Below are 25,914 nucleotides of genomic sequence, written 5' to 3'. Positions count from 1 at the left end.
TGTTTGTCACAAATAAAGAACTTGATATTTAATGTAATTTGATGCATGGGTATATTAGGATGTAATAAATGTTTAATTGCTGGCAGTAAATTACATTGATTAATAATTAAATGGCTATTCATTAAATATATGTTTCTTATTGTGTTCTTTTGTTAAAGATGCACATATATTGACATATGCTTGTCAATTACAAATAACAGTACAGGAAGGTGTAGCTGTTAGAGGCATCTTTGCCACATTTGTTGTCATTGTGATCGACATAAAGTGTGGTTTGTCTGGTTATTGGGTGTGTTTTCAACAAAAATAATTACCACAAAAGATTTAATCAGTCAGTATAAATAATAGAAGTCAGGCTGTTTAAGGCATCAACATTTACACCCTTCAAATGACCACCTATAAACATAAGAGTTTATGGTTCCAGTAAAGCCAGAGATAAGCAGCACACAGACAGGTCTCATTTCATAACTGCGTGCCTCACATGGTGGGTAAATAAAAAGCTTTCCTTGAGGATTTCATACGAATCAGTGGATTTACGCGACGGAGGATAAAGCTCGAAGCTGATTGGTCGCCTGGTTTTAGCGTGTTGGCATTCTCCATCGTGATTGGCTCGAGTCTTTGTCAATCAAGGGGAGTTTTACGCCTCATTCCGTGATGTGACGTTAAACAGCAAACATGGCGCTTTGGAGGAGAGGTGTTTCATGATAGTCGAGGCTATCGGACAGATTTCATTCAGCTATGCGTGTGTCAATAAGGCGCAGGTGATGTACAGCCGATATGATGAGTCGTGACGGGTGACCGCTCCTTTTGTCTCTATGGACAACGGAACGCGACATTCCGCGGCGCTGTTTGCTGTCGTCAGCTGAAACGCTTAGCATAGGTGTGCTAGCTGGAGCTAGTTAGCTCGCCGCTAAACAGACAGGGATATGTTTGTGAATGTTAACTACAGCGACGTTAACCTGATCACCAATGATTAGTTTACTTTATTCGGCAACAAAGCAGCCATTTGTTTAGAGCCGAGGTTTTATCCACCTGATATTTCGCCGGCTGAGCTGGGAGGATGGAGAGCCGCCATGGATGTGTTTTGTTGCTCGCCAGTGGGATTTTCCTGTCGGCGGCTTGGCTTTCTGAAGGTGCCCCTCTTCACTATCCTCACAGATCAGGTGAGACACCCGTCTGAGGGGTAATATACTGACATGCGATTGTTTGCTGGGTCACGATATGTCTACATTCAGCTGATGTTCGGGCTGCCTCACATTTGTTAGGAGTGGGGAGCTGTTGCTAACGAGCAAGCTAAAGGCTAACAACACAGCAGCTTGGCTCGTGCTTCCTGGGAACCAGTGAGGACTGTTGTCAGTCTGTGGGGACTCTGAATTTCACTTCTCACGGTCATCAGATTTCTGGAAAACACAAACAATCATCCCAAATATGTCTATTCACGAATTTGGATTTAACAGTGGCCCTGGTAAAAATTCCCAGGTCTTTTAAAATGTGAAAACAGCCACTATCTGTTGTTTATTTGGTGAAGTTAATCAAGAGAAAGTCACTCAACAGCTCTTGTGGATTAGTTGTTCTGATCCTCAAATTACTCTTAAATTCTCTAACATATGAAGTGTTAATAAATTATACATAATTCAACCATAAAAGGTTGATTGGATTGATATAGTTTCTAATTTCTTCACCCATTATGAATATGTTGCATAATACTTGTTTAGGGACTGTAAGATCAAACCAGCACATTTTAGACTATGTCAGGCTTGTTGTTTACAGTCGAAGATCATTTTTTAGTATCCTGAAAACCAAACAATCTGTCAATTATGTCCATCCATGACAGTAATAGATAGTGGGAATATTCAAATAAAACAAAACTGATTTGGGGAACTGTAGTTAGTACTGTTTCTCAACAAAATAACTTATTAATTATGAAAATCTCAGACTGATTGTTCCTTGTTGATATATTGTTCCACTAAATACAATAATCTAGTGCTGCACTACTTATACAGTTTATTACGAATTTGTTAAAAAAACAAAACAATCTCATTGATAAATGTGTGGGAGGCTTCATTTAAATAAATGTTAAGCAATGACAATACAAAGTATGTGGGGATCGTCATCACAAAGCAGCAACCTGTAAAACTGGACTTGTACACACAGCAAACCAACTGATCTAATCAAAAAGCACCCTTTAAACATTATCTAGGATTCAGTAATTTTTAACTGCAGGTAGCAGTGAAAATCATACAGCTTGTAGACTGCATACCACACCAGCAGTCTAACCTTTCAGTAGGTTGGGCCAGTTTGTAACCTAGAACCCAGTTTATGGCACAATAGAGTGGATGATGGCCTGCCAGCATGGAAACTGAAGTTAACCTGGAATAACATCCTTGATGTGTGTTCCATGAGTTTTTCTACAACAATATGGGACTTTCCCAGAGTGTAATGATGAATTATAATTTTCTGCCAAAAGTAGCTCATTATATATTACGGCTCTTGATCAGTATGCAATTGTATTTTTAAAGAGATTGTATATAGTGTTTAAGTGTAATGGCTTCACAACTGGTCTAATTTTACACAACAGAAAATATCAACATTTTTTGGCTTCATTAAACTCAATTTGGGAAGTTCCTTAAAACTGTGTTGGCAGACACACTTTGAAACCTTCATATCTAAACCATTGATTCAGAAGAAATGCAAAAACAAAATCGCATCATTAGGAATCTTTGTCATTTCTATAAAATTTTCTTCCTCTAAATGAATCAGTTGTTATAATAAAACAATACATATGAATTGGCTGCACTGTACTCTTACAAATGTGCGACATCTGTGGTGAGACTTTGCTTTCATGGACCCTTGTGGTAAAAAAAATAATTTTTTTTTATCTTTTTTTGATTAATTCCGACAGATGTGAAATTGGTCTTGTGAGAGTAGGTAATGTGTAACCATCACACATTCCTATCTTATCCGCAACTGTCAATGATTAGCAACAAAGCTGTTTGCTCAATTATGACTCTCCGTACAGGAAACTAGTGTTGCAACATGAGCCTACTTATGCTTTTATTGCAGAAAAACTACTCTTTTGTCCCACTTTTTCTGGTTTGCATGTTCAGATAGAGTGGTGTATTGTTTGATAGTTTGTAGTTTGGATCAGATAAAAGATTGCGATTTGATACATAAAAATACTGTTAAAGTCAAAGCTGGTCATGATGTGACATGCGATCTGGTTACACACCTCAGGCAAAGGTGAAGGTAGAGTGTGAGCTTCAATAAAATCTCTTCCCAACGTGAATAACCAGGTGATATTGGTGTGTTTGTATGAGTCGAGGTGGACCTTGGTCTTCGCTTTCCACTCTGCTCTGTTGAGTAATCAGTGACTAACCAGCCTATTGTGGATGCTTCTCAGAGACCAGTTTATCCTTTATGTTGCTGTCAGGGTAACGACTCAATCTGTAACACTGTGTTTGAACTATGGCCACACAATATACTGCACATTTATCATTATCACGAAGCGAACGCGGACCAACTGGGCTACCATTATGTACATTCATGCTCCACAAATAAAAATTTAGATATGGAAAGATAGTCCAAGTAATTGATTGATTTACAAAAATTGTGTGATTGAATAATAATAATTTCACTGACACGCCGAATTACCTGTTTGTAGCTATTTTAAATCATATCGTCGCATGTTCATCACACATCATGCAGCTCTAGTTTTAGTATTGATGGTGGACGTCACAAATGAGATGACGTACAGTGTTATTTAATGAGCATAATAACGATTTGTCTTTGAAAGTGGCAAAAGTAATAGTTTCTAAATAAGAATTTTTTTAAGAGAAGGCATATAACCTGTTGCTTCTTTCGACAAATGAGAATTTTTATATATAAATGTTCGATAAACCCACTCGTGTCAAACAGATGACGCTAATCTCGACCCTGTAAGTAACCGAAAGAAGAAACTCCCGCTCGTGGGTGAAATGTGTAGAAATTGGGTCAGCTCCTCCTCTGCGTGAATGCCTACTAAAATATGCAGTGCAGCCAAAATAAGACATGGCAGCTCCCTGCCGTATTAGTCCCAAAAACCAGTTGAGTCATTTGGCGGGGGCCTGCCAAGTCATAATATGAACCCATGACTCAAATCAAGGCAAACCGAGGAGAAGTGATCCCACGGCGAGCTGCCGTGACCCGAGTCCCTCCTTCTTCATCTGTGTGCTGCTGCATCCTCTCTGGGTGTCCCTGCCCTGCCGGGAACCCTGTTGCTCTGCCGAGAGGGACAGAAGATGTTTGAAATGGGAAGGGGGGGGGGGGACACCAACAACCTGAAATTACAGCCAAATGTTTTTCACAGGATTGTTGTGAAGTGTACTCTTCGGGATTCAAAATTCCCCTCAAAATAATTTCTCTTGCCAATGACAGATAATGTTTTAGCAAACCATAAATCTAGCCGGATATAGTGTTTATTTAAAAATCCTCTGATCCTGTTGAGTTGTAGGAGCTCTGAGGTGGGTGGATGAGGTATCTTGCTCCTGGGTGGTCTGGCTCTTTGACTATTTTGTGTGCACTGTGATTCTGCATCTTTCCAACTGAACACTCATGTCAGTGTTTTTTTTTATTTATTTCTTTATTCTTTATTTATTCATTTTTCTTGGCTAAACTGGACACACTGCTGCACTGAGATGTCCTGCTTCGCATTGATAGGGTCGTTTATATTTTGAAGACAGCCACATATGGTTGAATTGAACTTCTAGATTTTCCACTGGCATATCTCTGATTTATTGTTGTTTTGCTCGGGCAGCGCTAAAGCAGTTTCATATTTTCTTGACGCGTTAAAAGCCTGCTTCTTCTTCCGCTGATCCTGTTTTACTATTGCTGAGTCAGGTTGTATGAAATGACACCGACTTGGCTGCTTGTTCTGAATGTGTAACGTCACAAAAATCCTGTAGTTAATGTCTGTGGCCAAAATATGCCTGGGACAGCCCAGTGTTTTGTTTTTTTCTACACTTGTTTGTGTTGTGGGTGTAGTTTGACACTGGGCCTTCCCATCAGACACCACTTTTGAGGTGACTAACCCTCCTCCTCCTCTTACACTATCATGGCATGTTAAAATCTGATCGTGTAATTCTCCCGACAACAAGCTTGTGTATCGATAATGTGTGCATAACTGTTGTGCAATGTGATTTGTTTATTTAGAAAATAGGGACACTGGGTTTCCGTTATGGTTTAATTCACGAGGAGAGATGTTTGTCATCGTTTGCATTCAGATTTCAAATGCCCAGGGTTTTTTTATTTTTGTTGATGCAGGATTCAGATAGTTTCCGTCTGACAAACAAAGAAAAATCGCCTAGCCTGTTCCCCCGTTTCTCTCAGTGCTGATGACACATATCAAAGGAGGAAACACTTAAATACAACAGGTCTATGCATGCATAATAGACATTTATAGCTACATCCACTTAGCCAATGTCTTGACTGTGGACCTGTTTAATCTTTAATTCCGGTGCGCATCAATATTTTACTGCAGGCGGCTTTTCCATTGCAGTCTTTAGTAAAGAAGAGAGGTTTGTGGAAGGAATGCTGTAGAAATAGTCATCACTTCATTGAGCTGCTTTTAGTGGGCTTTTTTTTTATTTTATTTTTTTTTAGCCCAATTGCAGCATGTTGTATAGCATTTCTAAAGCTATTTGGTATATTTTGTTATCTACTACAATTTAGGGGTTTTGATTTGGTGGTGCATTGATGATCAGCAGTAAAGATTACACCATTTGGCCTATTTCAGTCTGTGATGCAACAGATCTTTTGCAGTAGATAAAAAAAAAAAAAAAAGCACCGCAGTCATGTCTGACACTTTGAATCATATCTAATGGCCTTCAGTGAGTGAAAATGACTGCTGCACAATCATCACTTCTCTTTGATGAGATGAGCTGTCTGAACAGAACAGCTCCAAGCTGATCTGGCTGGTAGCTTAAGATCACTGTTCAACTCTACTGGCTTTACATTGAAATTCAAATTAGATAAGCAACATGTTTGGAATAAACCTTTTTTTGTTGCGTGAAGATGAGCGCATGCCATTTTCCTATGACGGCTTTAAGCTATTTGATTCTTGTCATCTTCCAACTTTAGTGTTTCAACAAGCTGGGCCACACCATTCTCATGTTGTCATTAGCTCGTATTTAAAGTTTTTGTGCAGATTGCAGAAGTATAACATTTAGTCACCTGAAATTGTGCAGATTTTTCCATGGGAATCGATCTATTGCCCACTGGTTGAAACATCGGCTCTTTTCTTATTTCTTATTTTTACAGTAGTGGGAGGTGAAATATATCAAATCCTCTGTGTGATCGCAGGAATTTACCAGGAGACTGAACAAAACATATCAAATCATTGTTTGTTTAAATTCAAGTAAAGCACTGCTGCGCACACTGAAAAGTTCTATACACCGTACGATCATAGGGGACCATATAGTCTAATGCTATGTACAAATTGTGGGGTGTTGTTGGGACACCTTAAGGGATTTTACATTAAAAGACTATTGTGAAAGTGGGATCAGTAAAGTAAAGATAGGCCTTTTACATATATGTATAGATGCTACAGTCACACTCCCATGCTGATGTCAGGGCGTAACACACCGAGATGTAGATTTATAGTGTGGATGTATTCAGCACACGATTACATCTGTCAGAAACTTTTAGCTCAGCAGAAGCAGAGGTGGTAGGTGTATCCTCTTTTTCTCTCGCAGACAGAATTGTTGACAGGCCACTGCCGTGGGGAGACAGAATAAACACAGGAGAGACAAGAGCCGCACTCCTCTTTGAGAACACACTCTTACTCAGTCACACCCAAAATGTCTTGTTGAGCTGTGACACAGTGGACTGAGATTGATGCATTGCATTACCTTTGTGACAGTTCAGTGAAAGGGAGTGAGACTACAAAATGATAAATCAAACATGTTCCAAGCAGGTCTCCCCGTCGTACCAAAAGTGATACCCATTCAGGACGAATTGAGCTTGAAGTGGGAGGGATTGACTGTTCATGTTTTCTCACGGTTCTTTCACGGTTGCTGTGGCGATGAGGGATGCAGTGATCGGCAATTGTCATAACTTTTCAAATGAGCAGTTTAACAGAAAAGTGGACATGTGATGAAAAAGTATGCTGACAGGCCAACAAGAATAAAGCCGCTCAGACTTTTTTCCATCACAAATATGATTTATTGAAATTCTTACTTATGGTTTTGTATTTCCAACTTTCTGTATAAGGAAACATCAATTAGACATGGACTTACCTGAATCGTATCTGGAAACTTTCTCACCTGCATCCAACCAACGTCGTACTTGAAGAGACCCGGAGCCTCCTGTTGCAACACAAAACAACACAGAATGGTTTTAAAGTCATCAGACTATGATGCCCTTGGCAACAGTAGCTACTTGTATACAAAACAGCCTGTGTCTAAATGCTGCAGTTTTAGCCAGAAGTCTTTGGCAAAACCAAAATACTAGGATTACTCACAGGAGTCTGTGGCTGAATTGATCGTTTGTTTTATTTTTCTCTTCCAAGCAAAAATTGCAGCTTGTGTCTTTGTGTTGATTTTATACAAAATATGTAAAACTGTTATGAAAACAATTAGAGACATATTGATGCTTTGATTTGTAAATCAACATTGAATGATTTTGACACTTTTACACATTTGAAACGTGCATAAATAATGGTCATCTCAGTTCTTTTTTTAATTTTCATCAAATAACTTTTGTCGAAGGCATAAATGTGTCACAAGTTAACAAAATTGCTCATCCTCTACACTTTTAAATCATTTTCATGACCCTTTGAGTTTTAAAAATGCCCCCAGCTCTGGGTTGCAGGCATTTCTCAGCATCTGTAATGTAACATCTCATTACCATTCAGTTCAGAAATACAAAAAAAGCACTCTCCTTTTTCCTCCCCGCTGCTATTGGAATGGAACTACATTTTCTTTTTACTTCTTCTATTTACTCGTACATTTCGAATGCTTCTGTGAAAGCTAACTGTGAGAAATGTCTTCCTGTGCTAAAATGGAGAGCTCCGTTTGTGTATCCGTTGGTGGGCAGCAGTGCAGTGAGCGAGCAAGCAGCCGAGCGGCGCGGTGGGCGGCTTGCAGAGCCCCTGTCAGCCCCTGACACTTGAACTGCTGGGCCAGCAGCATCCTCACCAGAGCAGACCCACACCTGCTGTCACCACTGCTGCACCATCAGCGGCTAATTGCCACAACTGTCTGCTGATGGCTGATAAAAGACAGCAGTTGTGGGGGTCTGGTGGGAGGAATTATGGCCACATCATGGTTTTTTTTGTTGTTTTTTTTACAAATGTAAATCTTTACATTATTCTGTCTCACACTGCGTTGTGTAAATTGATATTTATTCCCACAGCAACATAACAGGCGAGTGGTGCAGTTTATTTTTGTTGTCGGGCTAAAATGTGCATTTATTATGACTGGATTTAAAGGAGGAGCAGCTCCAGTCCTCATGTGCTGCATCACTGTCAGACACACTTAGACTGATGCTTGTTACCTAACAAGGCTGTCGCTGGCCGTCTTTTGCTCTCTTCACTATCATGTCTGAATCACAGCCACAAATGTGAATGATTCAGCACCTTTTTCTGTCGTTTGTCTCTTCAGATGGCGGGACAGTGGACACGCTGTCTGTGTCTCTTTACCTGTCCCTGGTCCTGTCGCTGATGGTGCTGGTGGCCCTGGTGGTGTTGCTGGTGAACTGCGTGACCTGCTGCAAGGAAAGAGAGATCAACTTCAAGGTGAGAGTCGGGGAATGGCAGGTAGCGAGACGGGTGGCAGCCTCACCCGCTCACACCCACACAGGCATGACCTAATGACTGCACCTGATGAATACTACTATGCAGTGACTGTACAGGAGCACCTCAAAGTAAAATGTTTCAATTGCGTCTTGATTTTAATTTGAATGATTTCAGCTAGTAGCTCAGATTATTAAAAAAAATATATATATATATGTTAAAACTTTGAATATGTCATATCAATTTTGAGTAAATCACTATTTCTATAACACAATTACCATTAATCTCAGTGTCACAAACAGTGCACTAGCATTCATGTGGAGTGCAGGCTTTACTTACATTGACAACCTCCACAATTTGTGTAAGCCAAAGAAAAATTGAATGGAAGAACAGAAACGGCCATCAGAAAACTGTTAAGCAATGCAGGTACGAGATGTGGGAGCTTCACACAGAAGGATTGAAGCTATCAAGCCATCCGACATAGATATGTTGCCGAAATGAGCGTCAATGTTCATGTGCAGTGGTTAAAGTCAGATTTAGCTTTTATTTGCCTCAGAAGCCAAACTACTTCAAGTCCAATGTGAAGTGTTCACACTCTGCTGGTGTCGGTCAACTGGGTTTTATGTCGGTCCAAAGTTAACGCAACAAAATTTTTGAATTGCTGTCTGCTGACAAGCTTTATGGAAGGGCATTTATTTGCACTTGCTAAAACCACTTGTTTGCTGATCATGATATTCATGAGTTTTAGCTGTTGTGCAGTGAGCCTGACCGGAACCCTGTAGAAAATACATGTTCAATAAAGGAGGAATTGTGTCCAGTCCTGGTTCCAAAGGCTGGCCGTCTTACAGGTTTTGAATTTCCTTCAGATTCAACACACCTGAACATAGTGCGTGTGTCATTACTAAACTCTTCTGAAAGCCTGATCACAAGCCACTCCTTGTAATCAGGTATGTTGCAGCTTGGAAACGATACACGGTGGATCGTGGTGCTTCGGGACCAGCATTGGATGTCGCTGCTAAACCCACAATACAAATGAGCTCAAATGTCACCTCAGAGTGATTGCCTTCATGATACCACTAATATATGCAATAATAATTATTATAATTTGTGTAAAAGGCGGCTCAACCAGATGGTGGTTGAACTAATCAACATTTCTGTGTTAATGAGCCTTTCTTGAATTAGTGTTTCAAGTTGGTTTATTTGAAAGTTTAACAAGTATTTCGTATTTTGATGGAGATATTTACGCTTTGTGATTTGTGTGCCGTGAGAGTGAAGCTTCACCTGTGGTTTTCCGTTGACATAGGAGTTCGAAGACCACTTTGAGGATGAGATCGACTTCACGCCACCAGCAGAGGACACGCCCTCTATGCAGTCCCCGGCAGAGGTTTACACCCTGGCGGTGTCCCCTGTGGCGATGCCTGGACCCCCTCACCTCCAACCACCAGCACGCATCACAGGTCTCAAATGCAAATGTTCAATACACTGATTTGACACATGCACTAATGCAGTGATAATGACTTGTATACTGAAATAAATTACATGTTGTGAGGCCGTTTTTTTGATGATCTCGAAGTATAAATTACTTGAGGATTCATCCTCAAAATACTTGATTTAGATTATTTAGTAATTGAATGTAGTTAAAGATTAAGTGTTTTGTAAACATATTTGTTTGAAATGCTATTGTGACAAAAAGGATTTGATTGTTTATTGAACATGTCTGATAAAGTTTTAACATTGTGGATGTAAGTAGGGCATCTATTCAGATGTTGCTTAGGGAGAATCTTGCATCAGTCTTTATTAACATTGTTTTGTGTTTGGCGCCACAGAGGGATCCACAGGCTTCCAGATCGCACGCCACAGTCTGAGTTACATCCAAGAGATCGGGAATGGCTGGTTCGGCCAGGTAATGTTAACGTCAAGAAGCAAAAACTGTTGAACGTGATCGTGCTGCACAGAAAGAACACGAAGGCAGCAGGCTGCCATTAGTGCAAGTCGAGTATCTCTGTTTCGAGTAGTTTATGCACAGATTATTTTTACTGCGTATTCTTTGATCGTCCCACATATAAGGAAATATTAACTTGCATGTGGTCCGGCTTGTGTTTTTCTAATGTGGCTATTTTCCTTTTGTATCGTCAGGTCCTTCTTAGTGAAATCTACACAGACCCCGGTGGCACCAGAGTGGTGGTTAAAGAGTTAAAAGCTAATGCAAGTGCCAAGGAGCAGAATGACTTCCTGCAGCAGGGGGATCCATACAGGTAAACGCGGATGTGTTTTTCTCTCAACACTCCCAAGTGCATGCAAGGCTACAGTGGTAAAAATAGCCGTATGACATCACTGTAATGTTAGCAGCGCCCTCTATCTTCCTTCAACCTCATCGCATCAGACTCGACCTCCACAAAAACTTGTTTTTTCACAGAATTTCTTTTTTTCTGTTGTTAAAAAAAAACCATGAAACTAATAAGCTTTATATTTTGTTTGTCTTCAGAGTGCTGCAGCACCCAAACATCCTCCAGTGCCTCGGACAGTGTGTCGAGGCCATTCCTTTCCTGCTTATCTTTGAATACTGTGAAATGGTGAGTACAAAAAGAGTTTATTTTGTTGTCATCAGAAATGAATTACCTCACATTGATGGGAAATAAATGTCCCAGATCACAATCGATGCATATTTCCTGCTCTACGAGCGCTCAGTGATTGAGCGATGGTTGTACTTCTTGATCTTTTTTTAGCACCTCCCCACTCAGAAGGCCTCGCGAAATGAGAAGCCTGAGAATAAGCTCATGTCAGTGTGTTAAGCTCCCAAATTCACGGGGCAAGACATTAAAAACTGTCCGTCAAATTTCCATAAGTGTCCCAGCTCCAAGCTGAACACTTACTCTGTCACTCCCAATCCGCCACTCCATTTACCTTAACATACCAAGCTGACTCGGTTCCCATCGCGACAGCTGATTTATTCTCTGTTCCGCTTTATCTATTCTTGGTGGGCCGGGCCCTGACTGAGGGGAGCTCCCGCTCCTATCTCCTTCCCTTCTCCATCTGAAGTCGCATAGTTAATCTAAGCCCAGGACTTCTCACATTCCCACTTCTCCCAGTAAAGCAACAGGCTCGATTTACGCTCCTCTGGTGTCAGCTCCACCAGTTGCTGTGTTTGTGCATTTTTATGGCCATCACCTTGTGTTTGTTGGTGGGTGTCGGGTCCTGTTGAAGGTAAACTTGGATGTTCCTACGGGAACGGACGGGGGTGAACAGCAACAAGTGCAATAAGCCATAGTGCTGCCAATAACATGCACTTCTTTGTTGTTCTGTTTATTATATCTTAATCGAAAATCCATAACTAATAAATAATAAGACATCACTAATTTCATGGAATAAAGTAGATCTTTTTTTCTTTTCTTTTCTTTTTTTAAGTAGTGGATCTTGGTTGTCTGTGTGTAAACATGCGGTCAACAGTTATCGACATAATAACATTGTGAAAGAATGATTGTTACAACAAAAAAAACTGTCCAGTTTTACAGTCTGCGTCTCCACATCACCAGCTTATTTCTCTGATTTGGCTGCGCTGCCAGCAGACTCCAGGGCAGCTCCTCTTGCCAGGCGTTGCATAACGCTGTTGGGTCGGGGTTATTGTCAGCTGCCCAGCCCTGGCAGACGTCCTGGCATTGTGGTCTTCCCCGGGCAACTTGAGCAAAGCCTCTGACAGGGCATGGAAATGAGTCAAGGTGAATGACTTATCACAGGCGCGTGCGACTCATTGGGGAGGATAGCGCGATGAAGAGCCGGTCCTGTTTGATGAAGGCGATAATGTGTGAGGGTAGCACAACTGAGTGATGCCAGCGCTCGTGATCCCGTGAGGGATCACGAGTTTTGAGGGATCCCAGCTGGATATTGTGTTACTCAATGTGTGTTTAATTTCTTTTAATCCGTAAATTAAATTTGCTTCACTTGCACTTTGCTTTGAATGAGAAACAGGGTGAAAGAATCTGGTTAAGTTAGAAGCTTTTGTAATGCATTTTTAAGTAAAAGATCACCAGTCTTTGGCTTCTTGCTGACTGAGGTCACGTCAGTCATCCGGTGGATGTCGAAGCATGAAATGCGACACTGCAGCTGCACGGTGGACAAGGTGAATCCCAAAAAGCCAAGATACTGTGACGTTCTCTCTGACAACCTGCTGATTGATGGAGGTTTTTCCCTCCTGTATCACCCGTGCTGGGTAACCCTGACTCAAAGCATTTTAGACATCAAAATACATCCAGCAACTGGTGCAGGGGCCACAGAATGTCACATACCATAGTGGGAGGGACAGTCTCTAATGCATGGACTGTCTGGTGCCCCGCAAACAAGAGCCAGCCGACTCTTGGCTTTCCAAAATTGTTGGTCTTCATTCTTTCTTGAAGTTGTAAAACAACAATCAGTGCCCCTACCTTTGTTCTTTCCTACTGACATCGTTTTTTGGTTGTTTTTTTTAACGCCCAGGGAATATCGTATGTAATCAAGCACAGTGAGCATTATTCAGCTTGTGGGTGAAGTCGCCCTTATGTGATTATTGACCTTTTTATTCTCTCTATAGGCTAATTGGCCTTTTCAGATCGAGCTTCACTGATTGTAACATATTCTTTGAATTGCAACAGACTGAACAAAGGCCATCTTTGGCAGAGCTGTTTCTGCATTCGCTCATTCACCGCATTTAGGTTTTGAATAAATGAGCCAACGGTAATCTGCTTGTAGTATCAACAAACGGCTCTGAAAATAGCTTTATTTATTTATTTTATTTCCCCTCCTCATAACTTGATTGTGTATTGGCGGCGCTTGTTGGCTGAGAACTGGAACACTCTGGATTTTAATGGGCCATACATAAGACCTAATAGTTTTTTTTGTTTTTTTTTTACATTTCACAGTTAATATTAGCTATTTTACAGCATCGGATCCCCCTGGAAGTCAAACCTCATCACCTGCTACCTTCACAAACACAGGCAGACATCACTTATCATACATCTGACATAGCTCTTCAGTGAAGAACTTTTCCCGGAGCTGCTTTTTTTTTTTTTTAAATGTGCACTCGTGTGTGCGTGTGCGTGTGCGTGTGTGTCTATGCGGAGGTGAATGTGGAAGAAGCAAACAAATAGAGCTTACATAAGACTACTGATCTAAGCTGCTTGTAAAAGAAATAGCTCAGGGAAAAGTAAACCCTTTGTAAACGTGCGCACACACACACATGCGCACGGCACACATGGGGCTGCACGCTCAGTAATTGCATGTGACTTGACTTTTTTTTTTTTACAAAAACTCCTCATATTATGTAGCTCCAGCGAGTGTACAGTATGTTCTCTGTAGCTCATTCCTCGGGGGAGCTCCTTTCTACTGGCTAATTGGGAATCTCCTTCACTGTAGCTAATCTCAAAATCAGGAATGACTCGAGCAGACCTTCCACGCTTATGCTGTTAGAGTTAAACTGTTAAATACTGACATTTGGCCAAAGTACATTCAGAAAGGAGTCTATTTGCACCACATTCGAAGGGAATAGTAAGAAAGCTCGCAGTCGAGTAAATAGTGCTGTGTTGACGGTTCAGCAGCCCCATTCTGTTGGGTTTTAGTGAATGATAACCACAGGTGTCCATAAAAAAACAGCACTGAGATCGGAGCTTCAATGCAGCTGAAGTCATTTTATAGTTGAGATCTACTGTCCGTCATTGCAGATCTTTGATCTGAACCGAGGGTTACTCTTTGCAGCAGATTCGCTATCATGTATTGACCTCACACAGCACTCTCATCATGTGACGCGGACTTTTCAGCATTCAAATGTAATGATTTCCTTTATACTTTTCTTCCTTTTTAGCTTCCTTTATTATCTTGAAGGGTAGCTTTTCCCCCCATCTTCCTCAAAAAACCTTGTTCTTTTTCCCGCTCTAATCCTGAGCCCTGAAAGCGAACCAGACAGCATAGTGTATTTCACTGATCTGAGCCGAACTCTTTTATTTATAAATCCATGTGACACAGCATAAAGGTCCATTAAAGAGTGTTACCCTTATTTGGTTCTGTCCCACCTCAGCAGGGAGAAGTGCTGAGGAGACAGGAACTGGGGAGTGTGCTGCCTCTGTGTGGCGATCTCTGCACATTGCATTTAATTACAACTACCCCCCAAACATCTGCTATTGCAAATAAACAAATGCGCTTCTATTTGATCGGTCAGTGTGTTTCGTATTGATGCGCTCATGAACCGGTGTGTCTTTGTGTTGCCTGTACAGGGGGATCTCCGGGGCTACCTGTCTCAGCAGGATTGGATGTTCAGAAACGCTGAGTTGCTGCAGCTGCAGAGGATGGCCTGTGAAATTGCTGCTGGTGTCACTCACCTTCACAAACACAACTTCCTGCACAGGTAGCACTTCATGACTGCAACACAGCAAACAGACTTTTGATCCACTAAGCTAAGCATTGTGTGTTCCCCCACCACCATAATTGAGCTGCTGTTAAAGAGGTGCATACAGCAAGACTTAGTGTTTCACTAGAGAAAAGATAAGTAAATGTTGCACTTGCTTTGGTTATTAGATTTTTACCTAAGTGTGATTTTTTAAAAGTTTTTGTTTGGCAACCATTTCAAAATTATGTCGTAGCACAATTTACATATTGTTGTCTCATGTGTTTTGGTCACGATCACTTGTCATATATGTTTTATAGTCCCTGATACACAAATTTTACTAGGTATGTCAATGTCATGTGGTAAGTACACAATCATAAATGTACGATATGATTATGGTCAACTGTTAGTTTTACTTTAGTGCTGACTGTCCAGCCCGCCTCTTGAGTAGCAGTGTTCTCCAAAAAAGGTGTGTACAGCAGAGAGGTTGCATTTCATTTTCATTTTTACCCCAGCCAGTACGGGATGTCTGGCTGGGAGCCAGCAGGGGGTACGGGGGGGGGGGTTGGGAACTGGGGGCTTGGGGGTAACATACGACGCTCCGCTCATCAGCTCTATTTTGCATGCTCAGAATAAGCTTAGAGGGTTCCAATTACACAGCTCCCATGCATTGCCACAGTGTCAGCTGTCCGCTGCCAGAGGGATATGATGATTCTGCTCTTTGCATGTAAAAGGATAGCCTCATATTGGGCGTTGTGTTTTAATCCTCGTTAGTTTTACAAGCATCTCTCAATGTGGACGAATTTTAATTTCCAATCGTAAAAATATTCTGTGGGGTTTTAAGCCACAAAATGACAAAAAAAAAAGGTTTCACCAACAGAATGGCAGTATGGCCTCATGCTAGCAGAGAGAGTGGAGACAGTGTTGCACCACAGACACAAAACCCCAGAGGCAAGTGCTGTGTGGACTGATATCCAAGGCTGAAACCTCAGCCAGAGTCAGAATGGGCCCACAAAGGAGCAAAGCAGACGCTGCGTGTAATGAATGTATTAAGAAACTGGAAGGAAGTGCTTTCTCAGAAATAGCCTCATGCGCATCCTCTGCACAAGCAGTTTTTCCTTGTGTTTTGGTTTGGATTTAAGCTTTGCCATCAACTTTCAAATATAGAAGTTCTTCTTACCAGATTTCTAAAGTGAATGTTTAATGTCAATTCTTAAACTTATGCGAGGTAACAAGGATGTACATCATCCATGTTTTCAATCCAAGTATCACAGCATGTTTCCAGTGTGTTGACAATGAAGTTACAGCATTTAAAAGGTTTTAGTTACTGGGATCATGAGGTTTTTAAGTAACCCGTGGAATAGGTGAATTTTCTAAACTGTAAAAAAAAAAATCAAACTTTCCTGTCGTCTAGACGGGTGAAAGAACAAATCTTCAGAACTCTGTCAAGCTCTTTCTTTTTCATTTTGTGTATTAAATACAATATTTTGAGTTTGACTCTTGTATGAAAAATGTATCTCACATTAATTGTGGTAGACAGGACGCATTCCATTCCATCTAACATCTGCTCATTATATCTGGCTTTAAGAATGAGAAGAAGTGATCACTGGCATTGCATTTATTAGCCTTGTAGGGTAAGATGATGGACTTGTTTCCCCCTTGCTGTGTTACTGTATGTCGGGTCGTCAGCCAGCAGTAGAGGACAGTGTGACAGGAGGGTTTAAAATACATCTCCATTTATCTTACAGGGGTTTCAGTGGGTCTGACAGTAGCTGGGCAGTGTGCACACAACTCTTGTGTCAGCAGTGTTTGTCATTGGATGGGGAAAAGGACTTGAAACTTGTGCAGTGGGAATGCTGCTGAGCTGAAGGAAAACCATTGCCTGCGCCTCCACTGACAGTGAATGTACCGCCATGCGTCTGCCCAACATGCAGTCAGAGCCCAGAGCGTGTGACGCCCTCTCCTGGCAGACAAACACATTTAGCTGGAGCTGAGTTTCCCTCGTGAAACTCTGTCTTGCCATTGGATGAGCCTGTCAGGAATAGTCCCTGTATGAATCCTGTTTCAGTGTGAAGATCAAAGGAAAATATCACGGCCCTCGAACTAATTTATTGTGGGAGCCAAAATCACAAGTACCAGACTCTCTTTCAGGGGTTATTGTAAGCATTTAGCAATACATTCCACATTATAAACACAAAGGACGGTGCTCAACTTAAAACAAAACTGAATTAACAATATGGATTAGCAAAGTAGGATGAGGCTGTTACTTCCAGAATATTTGAACAGTTTGGTGAGTGTGTGCTGTTGAAACATATGATCCACTCAGTGAGTGATTTTGTCATTTTGATTCATATTGTTATAGTGACTTGGCTCTGAGGAACTGCTATTTGACTGCGGATCTTACCGTCAAAGTGGGTGACTATGGGATTGGACCCTACAGATACAAAGTAAGTGGGAAAACCTCCTGTTTTTAACCTTAACAGCTCAATTTCTTGTACGCACCTGCATCAGATCCTGCTCACACAAATATACCTTATTGGTCTGAACATAAGACAAACACTCATTTTGGTTCGTGTTAAGTTTCTAAAAAAAATAATAATAATAGTTTCACGTGTACAATCTCCTGTGTCCTCAGCCTACTCCTCACACAGACCTCCTTCCTTGCTTATTTTGCTCCCGCTGTTTCTCTCGTGCTGCGATTACTCCACCCTGCTCCTGTAGCAGCCCCCCATACTGTTCTGAGTATATGACCCCACTTTCTCAGACCCATTTACAGGAAACCACAATAAAGGTTTTCATCCTTGGACCATTATGCTACAATGAAATAAACTGAATATGGTCTGATCCAAAGTGTTATGTGCTGTGAAATAGTTTTATCATGTATCAGCGGGGATAATGGAAGTTCCTATCCTGCATGATGTTCTTCGTGGCTGCAAAACTGACTGAAAAAATATATAATCTATATGAAAAGATTCACTGATAACATTTATTTGAAAATAATCAAACATTAATGATTTTGTTCCTCCAGATAATAAAGCCTTCAAAAACAGTCTGTGAGGAGTCTCCAGAGAAACTTAAAGGCAATATAGCACACACATCATTCATAGAGTTTTGATGGGAGAAGAGTCGGTCCTGAATTTGACTCTCTTGGGAAACGCTTTCTAATCACATCTAGAATTGGTAAAACAGAAACGACAAAACTCTGAACATATTTTTGGAGCGGAGCCACCGATATAGCGACCCAATAAGCTGGGTTGTTTTCCAAAACAACTTTAGTTTTCGGAGGAGACGGACCGAAAGCCACTTAGTCCAAAGAACACGGTTACCCTGATGTACTGGTGGTCTGAGATGCATGTTCTTTGACTGAAAACATCTCTGTGGTCCTGACTGTACCGTTTCCCTGTTTATTGTATCTACTGGCTGTTTTGTTGACAGCAAGTAAGGGCTTCAAGTCAGTTGTTGTGCAATTATCCTCAAATGACCTAAGAGAAAATAAGTCATTATGATAGCGTTTGCTTTGATCATCTGTGTATTTCAGACAAGAATGAAGATCGTCTTCTCGTGTAACCTGAAGCAGTGCATATGTCCCGGGGCACTTCTGTCTGCTGCATTCTTTAAATACTGCTGACTTGTCAGTTTGGCTGTCTGAATTTAATACTCATAGATAAGGTCACCCAGTGAGTCTATTTTTGTAAAGAAAGGGGAACACAAAGTGAGAGTGCTCTCTGTTTCTCCCCGATGGTGTGCAGTTTACTGTTATTTGCAGTGTTTCTGACGTCAAGCTGTCTTTTTAAAAGTAATTGGGTACCAGTAGATAATGTGTCTAACTCTGTTTTAAAACTAATTTCCCTTTAGGAGGATTACATCATCACAGAGGATGATGTGTTTGCACCTCTACGCTGGCTGGCTCCTGAGCTGGTGGGCGAGCGTCATGGGGGCGTCATTTCAATGGAGCAGACCAAGCCCAGCAATGTGTGGTAGGTACCGTCTCCCAACACATAGCAACTATCAGTGAGCCTGGATCCAACTCCAAGTAGATCACTCTGCACTGGAATTAGTGCCTCTTTTTCTCAGTTGCAGCAGTTTGTGAAATCCATCTACTCTGGATAATTTCTGAATGAAGAGAATAAGAGTGGAAGAAAGAGATGGAGCGTTGTATAAGCATCCATATTAAATAAACTCTTCCAATCCTTTAACTGACTTCACACCTAAAAGCAAAATCATTTTCAGTTCAGGTTACAGGAAGTTAATCTTGTCCAGAATAAGATTAGATGATAGTTGGGTTTCTACCCAGGCGAAGAGAAACTTGTCATGTAGTTTATTTATCACTCTTATTCATAAAAGTATCTATGATTAGGTGTGAAAGGTCTTTTTTTGATCTTTGAGTTTGTGTTGCTGTTCACTACTGTTAACAGCAGTTTCATCCTCTCGTGTCTGTAGGGCATTGGGGGTCACGCTGTGGGAGCTGTTTGAGAATGCCGCTCAGCCGTACCCGCATTTTTCTGACCGAGAGGTGCTCAATCACGTCATCAAGGAGCAACAAATCAAGCTGTTCAAACCACAACTGGAGCTTCCATATTCTGACAGATGGTGAGTCTCCTGAACATACGACTAAATTACACAAACACTTGAAATGAAGTGATAATGATTACGGGACGTTTTTCTTTCACTCCAGGTATGAGGTCTTGCAGTTTTGCTGGCTGTCGCCAGACAAGCGGGCCACCGCGGAGGAAGTGCACCGTTTGCTTATTTATCTGCGCATGCAAGGTCAAAAGGACATGGAAGAAGACTTTGAGCAACGGTGGGATGCACTCAAGCCGAACCCCACCGCACGGCAGACCACCGTTAGCCATTCCTCGTTTCCGATCTTGGAACAGTTTGCCGACGACGCCCTGCGACAGGAGATAGATGAAGTCCTTACGGTCACTGAAACGAGCAAAGGCCTCAGCTTCGAGTATGTTTGGGAGGCAGCGAAACACGACCACTATGACAGCAGTCACGGGCGTTCGGGCATGGACACGACACTAAACTACCACAGCATGTTCTTCCCGGTGTCCAGTGAAGACATTCAGGCCCATTTCCCCGACCCCCTAAGCAGAGCAGCAGGGGCAGGAAGTGGAAGCACTCCCTCGGGGATTCCTGGGGTTGTGCCAGTGTTTGACGCACAAAAGCCGTCGAATGGGAGTGAGTATTACATCCAGTTGGAGGAACAGGTAGAGGGCGCTGATGGGAATGACGGGGATGCAGGACAAGACATGGGCTTCAGTTCAAGCAGGCAAGACTTTGTTGTTCTCCAAGATGTCCGTCTGGATGAGTCGAGCACTGATGCCGACTTTTTCCATCAAAGTATAGACTCAAAGGATTCATATTTACCCGACAGTCACATCTGGTCGTCTCTTGAAAATGACAGTCCGTACCACACCAACATTTTCACTGACGGGGGAGCCAAGCAAGATGACTCTCCGTCATGGAGACAGGGATTTCTGGAGCTCCCAGAGCACAATGGGAACCCTTTCCTCGAGCCAGAACCCTTAGATCTACAGGACGTGAATGCAAATAAAAGCTACGGGGATTCTTTTTTAGGGAATGCTTCTCCCCCAGCAGTTTCTCTGGAAATGAAGGGGGAGAACACAGACTCGAAGAGGCTTCTTGATACTGAAACACTAAGTGAGAACTTCATGTTTCTCAAAGACCACAATTTGATAAGAGAGCGCTCCGGTTTCTTAAGTCCACAGCTGAATTTTCTGTCCCCTGGCACGGTCCACGAACCAGAAGAAGCATTTAGAATGCGTTCTTGGGACAACCTCGAGAATCTAGGCAGCTTAAACTCAGCCGACGCTTATTTAAAACCCGCAGCAAGTAGCACATCCTCAAGACACAAACTTTTAGACTCTCCATGTACCAGTTTGGAAGAGTTCAATCAGTCTCTGGTAGAAAATGAAACACTGGTGCCTTCCATTACTGTGGTCTCAGAAGACGACACAAGCAGCCCGCTGCCTGTCAGAAATAGTTCTTCCACTGAAGACCTTGGTCTGCTGCAACCCTCATACAGAGGTGCAGACTCTGGCTTTGATTCTACCTCAGAGAGATTTGAGGTCGTCATTGATCGAACCGACGACATCCCTGCGTTCTCTGACAGTGCCACGACAGACTCATTGTGCACAGATGCCAAAATTCCTAGCCTTGAAGATGACCTCGAAACCTCAAAGGATAGTACTCGGCCCATAGGAAGTCAAAATCCTGAAAATCTGCAAGTTGAAGCTTCATCTTTGGACAATGGACAAAATGAAGACTTGACGAGCAACGATCTGTTAAGTGAGCTCATTGAAGACGGCGATCTTGAACTGGAAACGACCCTGTCTGATCACGAAGAATCTTTTTTGGATTCTAATGGCCTTTCTCTTGTGCGATCGTCTCTCCTGGTGTCCGGTCCTTTTTTGGACCAGATCAGCCAGGACAGTTTACTGGAAGACAGCATTTCCACCACTGTCCCAACTGGAGACAATTCAGCAGAAACGCCAGACTCTTTAGACTCTCTCGACATACACAGGCTTGGAGAACAGGGAGAGGAGCTGAACGCTCCACTTGCCCAACACAAACTCCAACCTCCTTACAAAATATCAGACAGTGGGTACGAGACCGAAAACCTGGAGTCTCCTGAGTGGAACTCTCAGCCGAACGTCAGAGAGTCTTCTCCTGTTAAAAACGGCATTAGTCCTGCCAAAGAAGAAGACACAGAGGAGCTTGCAGCTGGAACGAATTTTGACCCACCAAAAATTGTCATCTCTGATGTAGAGGGGGCGTTGGATGCTCACAGCGAGAGTCACGGCAATGAGCCCATCGAGAACCAGGAGCCTGATGTAGCAGCTGCTGCTGAGGAACCTGCTCTGGGCAGTAGTTACAGAGACTCTGCTTACTTCTCCGACAATGAATCAGAACCCGAGAAGAAGACTGAGGAAACATCTGTGGGAGGTTCAGTTGAAGTGCCGTGGCTGAGGAACTCTGGGGCGGAAGCACAGGAGGTTTATGGGGGAGAAGACGCGGATCCTTTTTCTCATCAAGAACGTTCTGTAGCCATTGAAACACAGGCGGAGGTTGGAGAAACCGCTGAAGTTGAATTCGGGCATCTTCCTCCAGAGGCGGATTTACATATTGGAGAGAAAAGTGAGAGCGAGGTGTTGCAGCCCAACAGCAGCCATAATGAAGGTGGCTCTCAAGAGGAGTCTTGTAAAGACACGGTAGTTCCTGATGAGCAGTGCCCATCACAAGATTTAGAATCTCCTCTTGCTGCGGCCCAGTCTAAGCCAGTGCCAGAGATTGCGGTTCACACGAAACTCACCAGGACTTATGCCACTGACATCCACAAAATAAAAGAGCCGGATGTGGAGGGGCGTTACCTGGGGAGGCGGGACGGTTTGGGGATAGAGGGTCAGGAGGACGGCATGGACGCCGACGAAGAGGACGAGAACAGCGACGACTCCGACGACGACGTCCGCGGTTACCACCTGCACAGCTCCAGCTCGGAAAGCGAGGACGAATCCTTGCACCCGGTGCCGCTCATCATCTCAGACGACAGCGCTGCCAGGAACCTGAAGGGCCTGTTGAAACCGACGAGCCTGAACGTCGGGGCGTCGTCTTCTCACTCGTCTGCAAGGTGCAACGCGGACAACTCCAGAAGAGCGGTGTCTTTCTTTGATGACGTCACCGTTTACCTGTTCGACCAGGTAAAGTAACTTCCTGTTGTCAGCAGTTCTGAAGCGGTGGTTGATAAGCTCTGTATGTGTGGCTTTTTTTTTTTTGTTCCTGATTATTTTCCACTGCGTTTTCATCTAGGAGACACCAACCAAGGAACTGGGAGACCACTCATCCGGCTCCCACAGTCAGGTCCCAGAGTTCAGCAGCCCTTCGCCCACAGCCGGCTACCTGAACCGCTTCGCCAACTCTGAAAGCTCAACAGACGAAGAAGGTAAAGTCCGAGGCTTCTAGGTGAGCGTCGCTCTCCTTATTCTTTGCGAACCCCATCGTGACTCCTGAACATTTCCCACAGGTGGTGGTTTTGAGTGGGACGATGACTTCTCCTCCCCCGCGCCTGCCTTCCTGCCCAAGGCAGGTAAAGACTCGGTATCTAAGACAGCAGCGTCAGGCTTCTCCTCTCCAGCCTCGACTGCGGGACGGGTGCTGGAACCCAGCTGGAGCGCCTCATCAAACTACTCCCGTTTCTCGATCTCGCCGGCGAGCATCGCCAGCTTCTCCCTGACACACCTGACCGACTCTGATATCGAACAAGGAGGCAAGTTGAACACACTGTCACATCGCACCCGTAAGAAGCTTCAGGCAGTAGACTTAAGATTGTAAAAGTTGATTAATTATTGGAGAGGAGATGGAAAAGATGGACCACTTGTATATAAAAAAAAAAAGTTATAAAATCCAGCATTCAATCAATAAGTACTACTTTGCATGAAACACACCGTGCAGCACATGAGAGTTAAGGGGGAACCGTGTGATTTAAATGTACATGTGTGCAGAATTTCTCTTTACTACTTTAACAAGTTGACATGACAGATTTTCCATATCAATATATCAAAATCTTCTGGTCCTGTGATAGATCACCAAAACCCACAATTGTGCTGCACTGTGGTTTTGAGTTGTTGAGTTTTTGTTTTTTTTAACCTTTTTGAGTCACTTAGAAATATATTTCAAATTGTTATAGTTTTTTTAATCTGTACACCACAGGTGCTCTAATACCACATGGCACAGACAACATGTACATTTGGTTTTATAATAATCAATCTTAGGGGTTAAAAACTTTCTTCTTCCTCTGACCACACCAGGAAGCAGCGAGGATGGTGAAAAAGACTAGAAGGACTATTTGCCGTCACTCTTCTGAGGAATGAAGCTATACTCGCACTTTTTTTGGAACCGGCCGAACTTGGACAGGTGACACGGTTTGTGGGTACAAACTGTGGACGCTTCTCTCAGGCAGAACTTTGTTCTCAGTGGAGTTCGACCTGAGAACAAAGACTGTAAACGGACTTTCAGCAAATAAAGACAGACGAGTCCCAGTCCCGGTCTGAGCCAAAGCACCTCTCCAGCTCCACGAGTGTGTGTGATTTTTAGTTCGGCGCAATTATGACGAGGAAAAGACGAGAAAAAAAAAGCCCCGAAAAGAAAGAAGCAAAATGAACCGAGTGTAGCTTCTTAATGTTTGCTTTAAAGACTTGTCACACAAATTCCAGATGTTTGGCTGCTTCTTTTTTTTGTTGTGTGTCAAAGTGCATTCCTTTTTCCAGAACTTTTTGCTTCACCCCAAAAAAACAGAAAAGAAAGAAGAAAAAAAAAAAAAAATGAAGCTCTGAATCAACAACCTGACCAGACTGAGCGATCAGACTTTATCACTACGACAAGAATAAGCTCTTTGATTTCAGCCGACCGAAGTAAAGCAGAAACTGTCATTGTTCATTTTTGCTCTTTCATGTTGTGCGATTATTTCAGTGGTTGCCTTTTTTTTTTTTTTTTTGGGGTGGGGGGATTTGTGTTTTCGTAATTTCCCGACGGGTTTCCAACTGCAGAGGAACCGTTTGGGGTATCGTTCTGTAGCAACACTCGAATGGAAGAAGAACTGTACGCGAAGGTAACCAAGCTGTAGGCTGATCGTGACACGACCAGCTCCTCCGCAGAGGCGACGCCTTGTAGATTCCTTTTTGTGTTTTTAAAGGAACATTTACAAGAGTCATTCTCGACGACGAGGATCGCCACGCTGGAGCGACCGAACTGTAAGACAGTTGTTTGGGAAAACGTCCGTCAATGATTTTCTGCAGCTTTATTTCATCCTGTGAAGACGTGCGGGGTCTCTCCATCACGCGTCGCCGGGGTTTCACCGCGGCACACTCCTCCGTTCAATATCAACACTACAAAGTTTTTTTGGGGGGGGGGGGGGGGGGGGGGAGGAAAAAAAGAATCGTGTGGGAGATTTTTATTTTTAGGTGTCTCAGAACAGTTTGAAAACAAATGTGCAATGAATTTCTTTGATTTAAATTTGCAAGTTCATAGGACGGCCTATTGAACGTGTCGGTGTTTCTGCAGCGCTGTGCAGGGACGTCACCAGAACAAACAAAAACGCTGCTGCTTTTTTTTTTTTTTTTTTTTTTAAACTTGAGCGTCAAAGGACAGAGTTGTTGTTTGCCTTTTTTTTTTTTTTTTTTTTTTTTTTCTTAAGTCAAACTTAATGAACCTGTTGTGACGGCGTCTTCATCATCATTCACTGGCCGTTTGTCGCCTCTGGTTGTACAGTGCCGGGTTGTTTGGGGGGGATGATTGAAATCTTCATGTGTCCATCAAGCATTCGAAGCTCTAGTACAGTATGGTTACTGTACGTATCTCACAAACGACGCCGCGATCTTGGATATTTTGTCACAGACCGCCCGATACGTCACCCTTATTAGTTAATGTCCATCTCACACGCTCCTTACAGAAGACACTGTATCTTAGACGACCTCTGTTGAAAACCAGCAGCCTGTGCTTCAGTTAAACTTGAACATCTATTTAAAGAAATGTTGTTTTATTTGACTACAGTATATGTTTGCTTAATCTTGCACATTTGAGAAATGTAACTTAATGTTGAACTGTACTGATGTATATAAATGTTAATTTTTTTTCTCTCGCTCTCTCTCTCTCGCTCTCTCGCTCTCTCTCTTTTTGTCTGTAAATGGGAAATGATGTAACTGAGTTGTAGGTATGAGATTTCATTTTGTAAAAGCTGAGTTGAATCCGAGGAACATATCACACAGTCATCAGCTTAAAA

At 42.6% G+C, this 25,914-nt stretch overlaps 1 protein-coding gene across 1 annotated transcript; it reads left to right on the top strand.

Moving 5' to 3' along the window:
- Positions 1-643: 643 nt before the first annotated feature.
- Positions 644-24,421, top strand: lmtk2 (lemur tyrosine kinase 2). The gene is made up of 14 exons (XM_080488704.1): positions 644-1,160; positions 8,634-8,767; positions 10,068-10,221; positions 10,591-10,667; positions 10,901-11,019; positions 11,250-11,337; positions 15,004-15,134; positions 17,476-17,560; positions 18,969-19,090; positions 19,554-19,703; positions 19,789-22,837; positions 22,947-23,079; positions 23,161-23,403; positions 23,945-24,421. Exons 1-14 carry the CDS (start codon positions 1,058-1,060, stop codon positions 23,971-23,973), a joined length of 4,617 nt encoding a protein of 1,538 aa, XP_080344830.1. The 5' UTR covers positions 644-1,057; the 3' UTR covers positions 23,974-24,421.
- The last annotated feature ends 1,493 nt before the right edge of the window (positions 24,422-25,914 follow it).

The sequence above is a fragment of the Lipophrys pholis genome (genome assembly GCF_963383615.2).
Source record: "Lipophrys pholis genome assembly, chromosome: 19".
NCBI lineage: Eukaryota > Metazoa > Chordata > Actinopteri > Blenniiformes > Blenniidae > Lipophrys > Lipophrys pholis.
The sequence above is the reverse complement of the archived record's forward strand: the minus strand, read 5'-3'. Positions and strand labels throughout refer to the sequence as shown.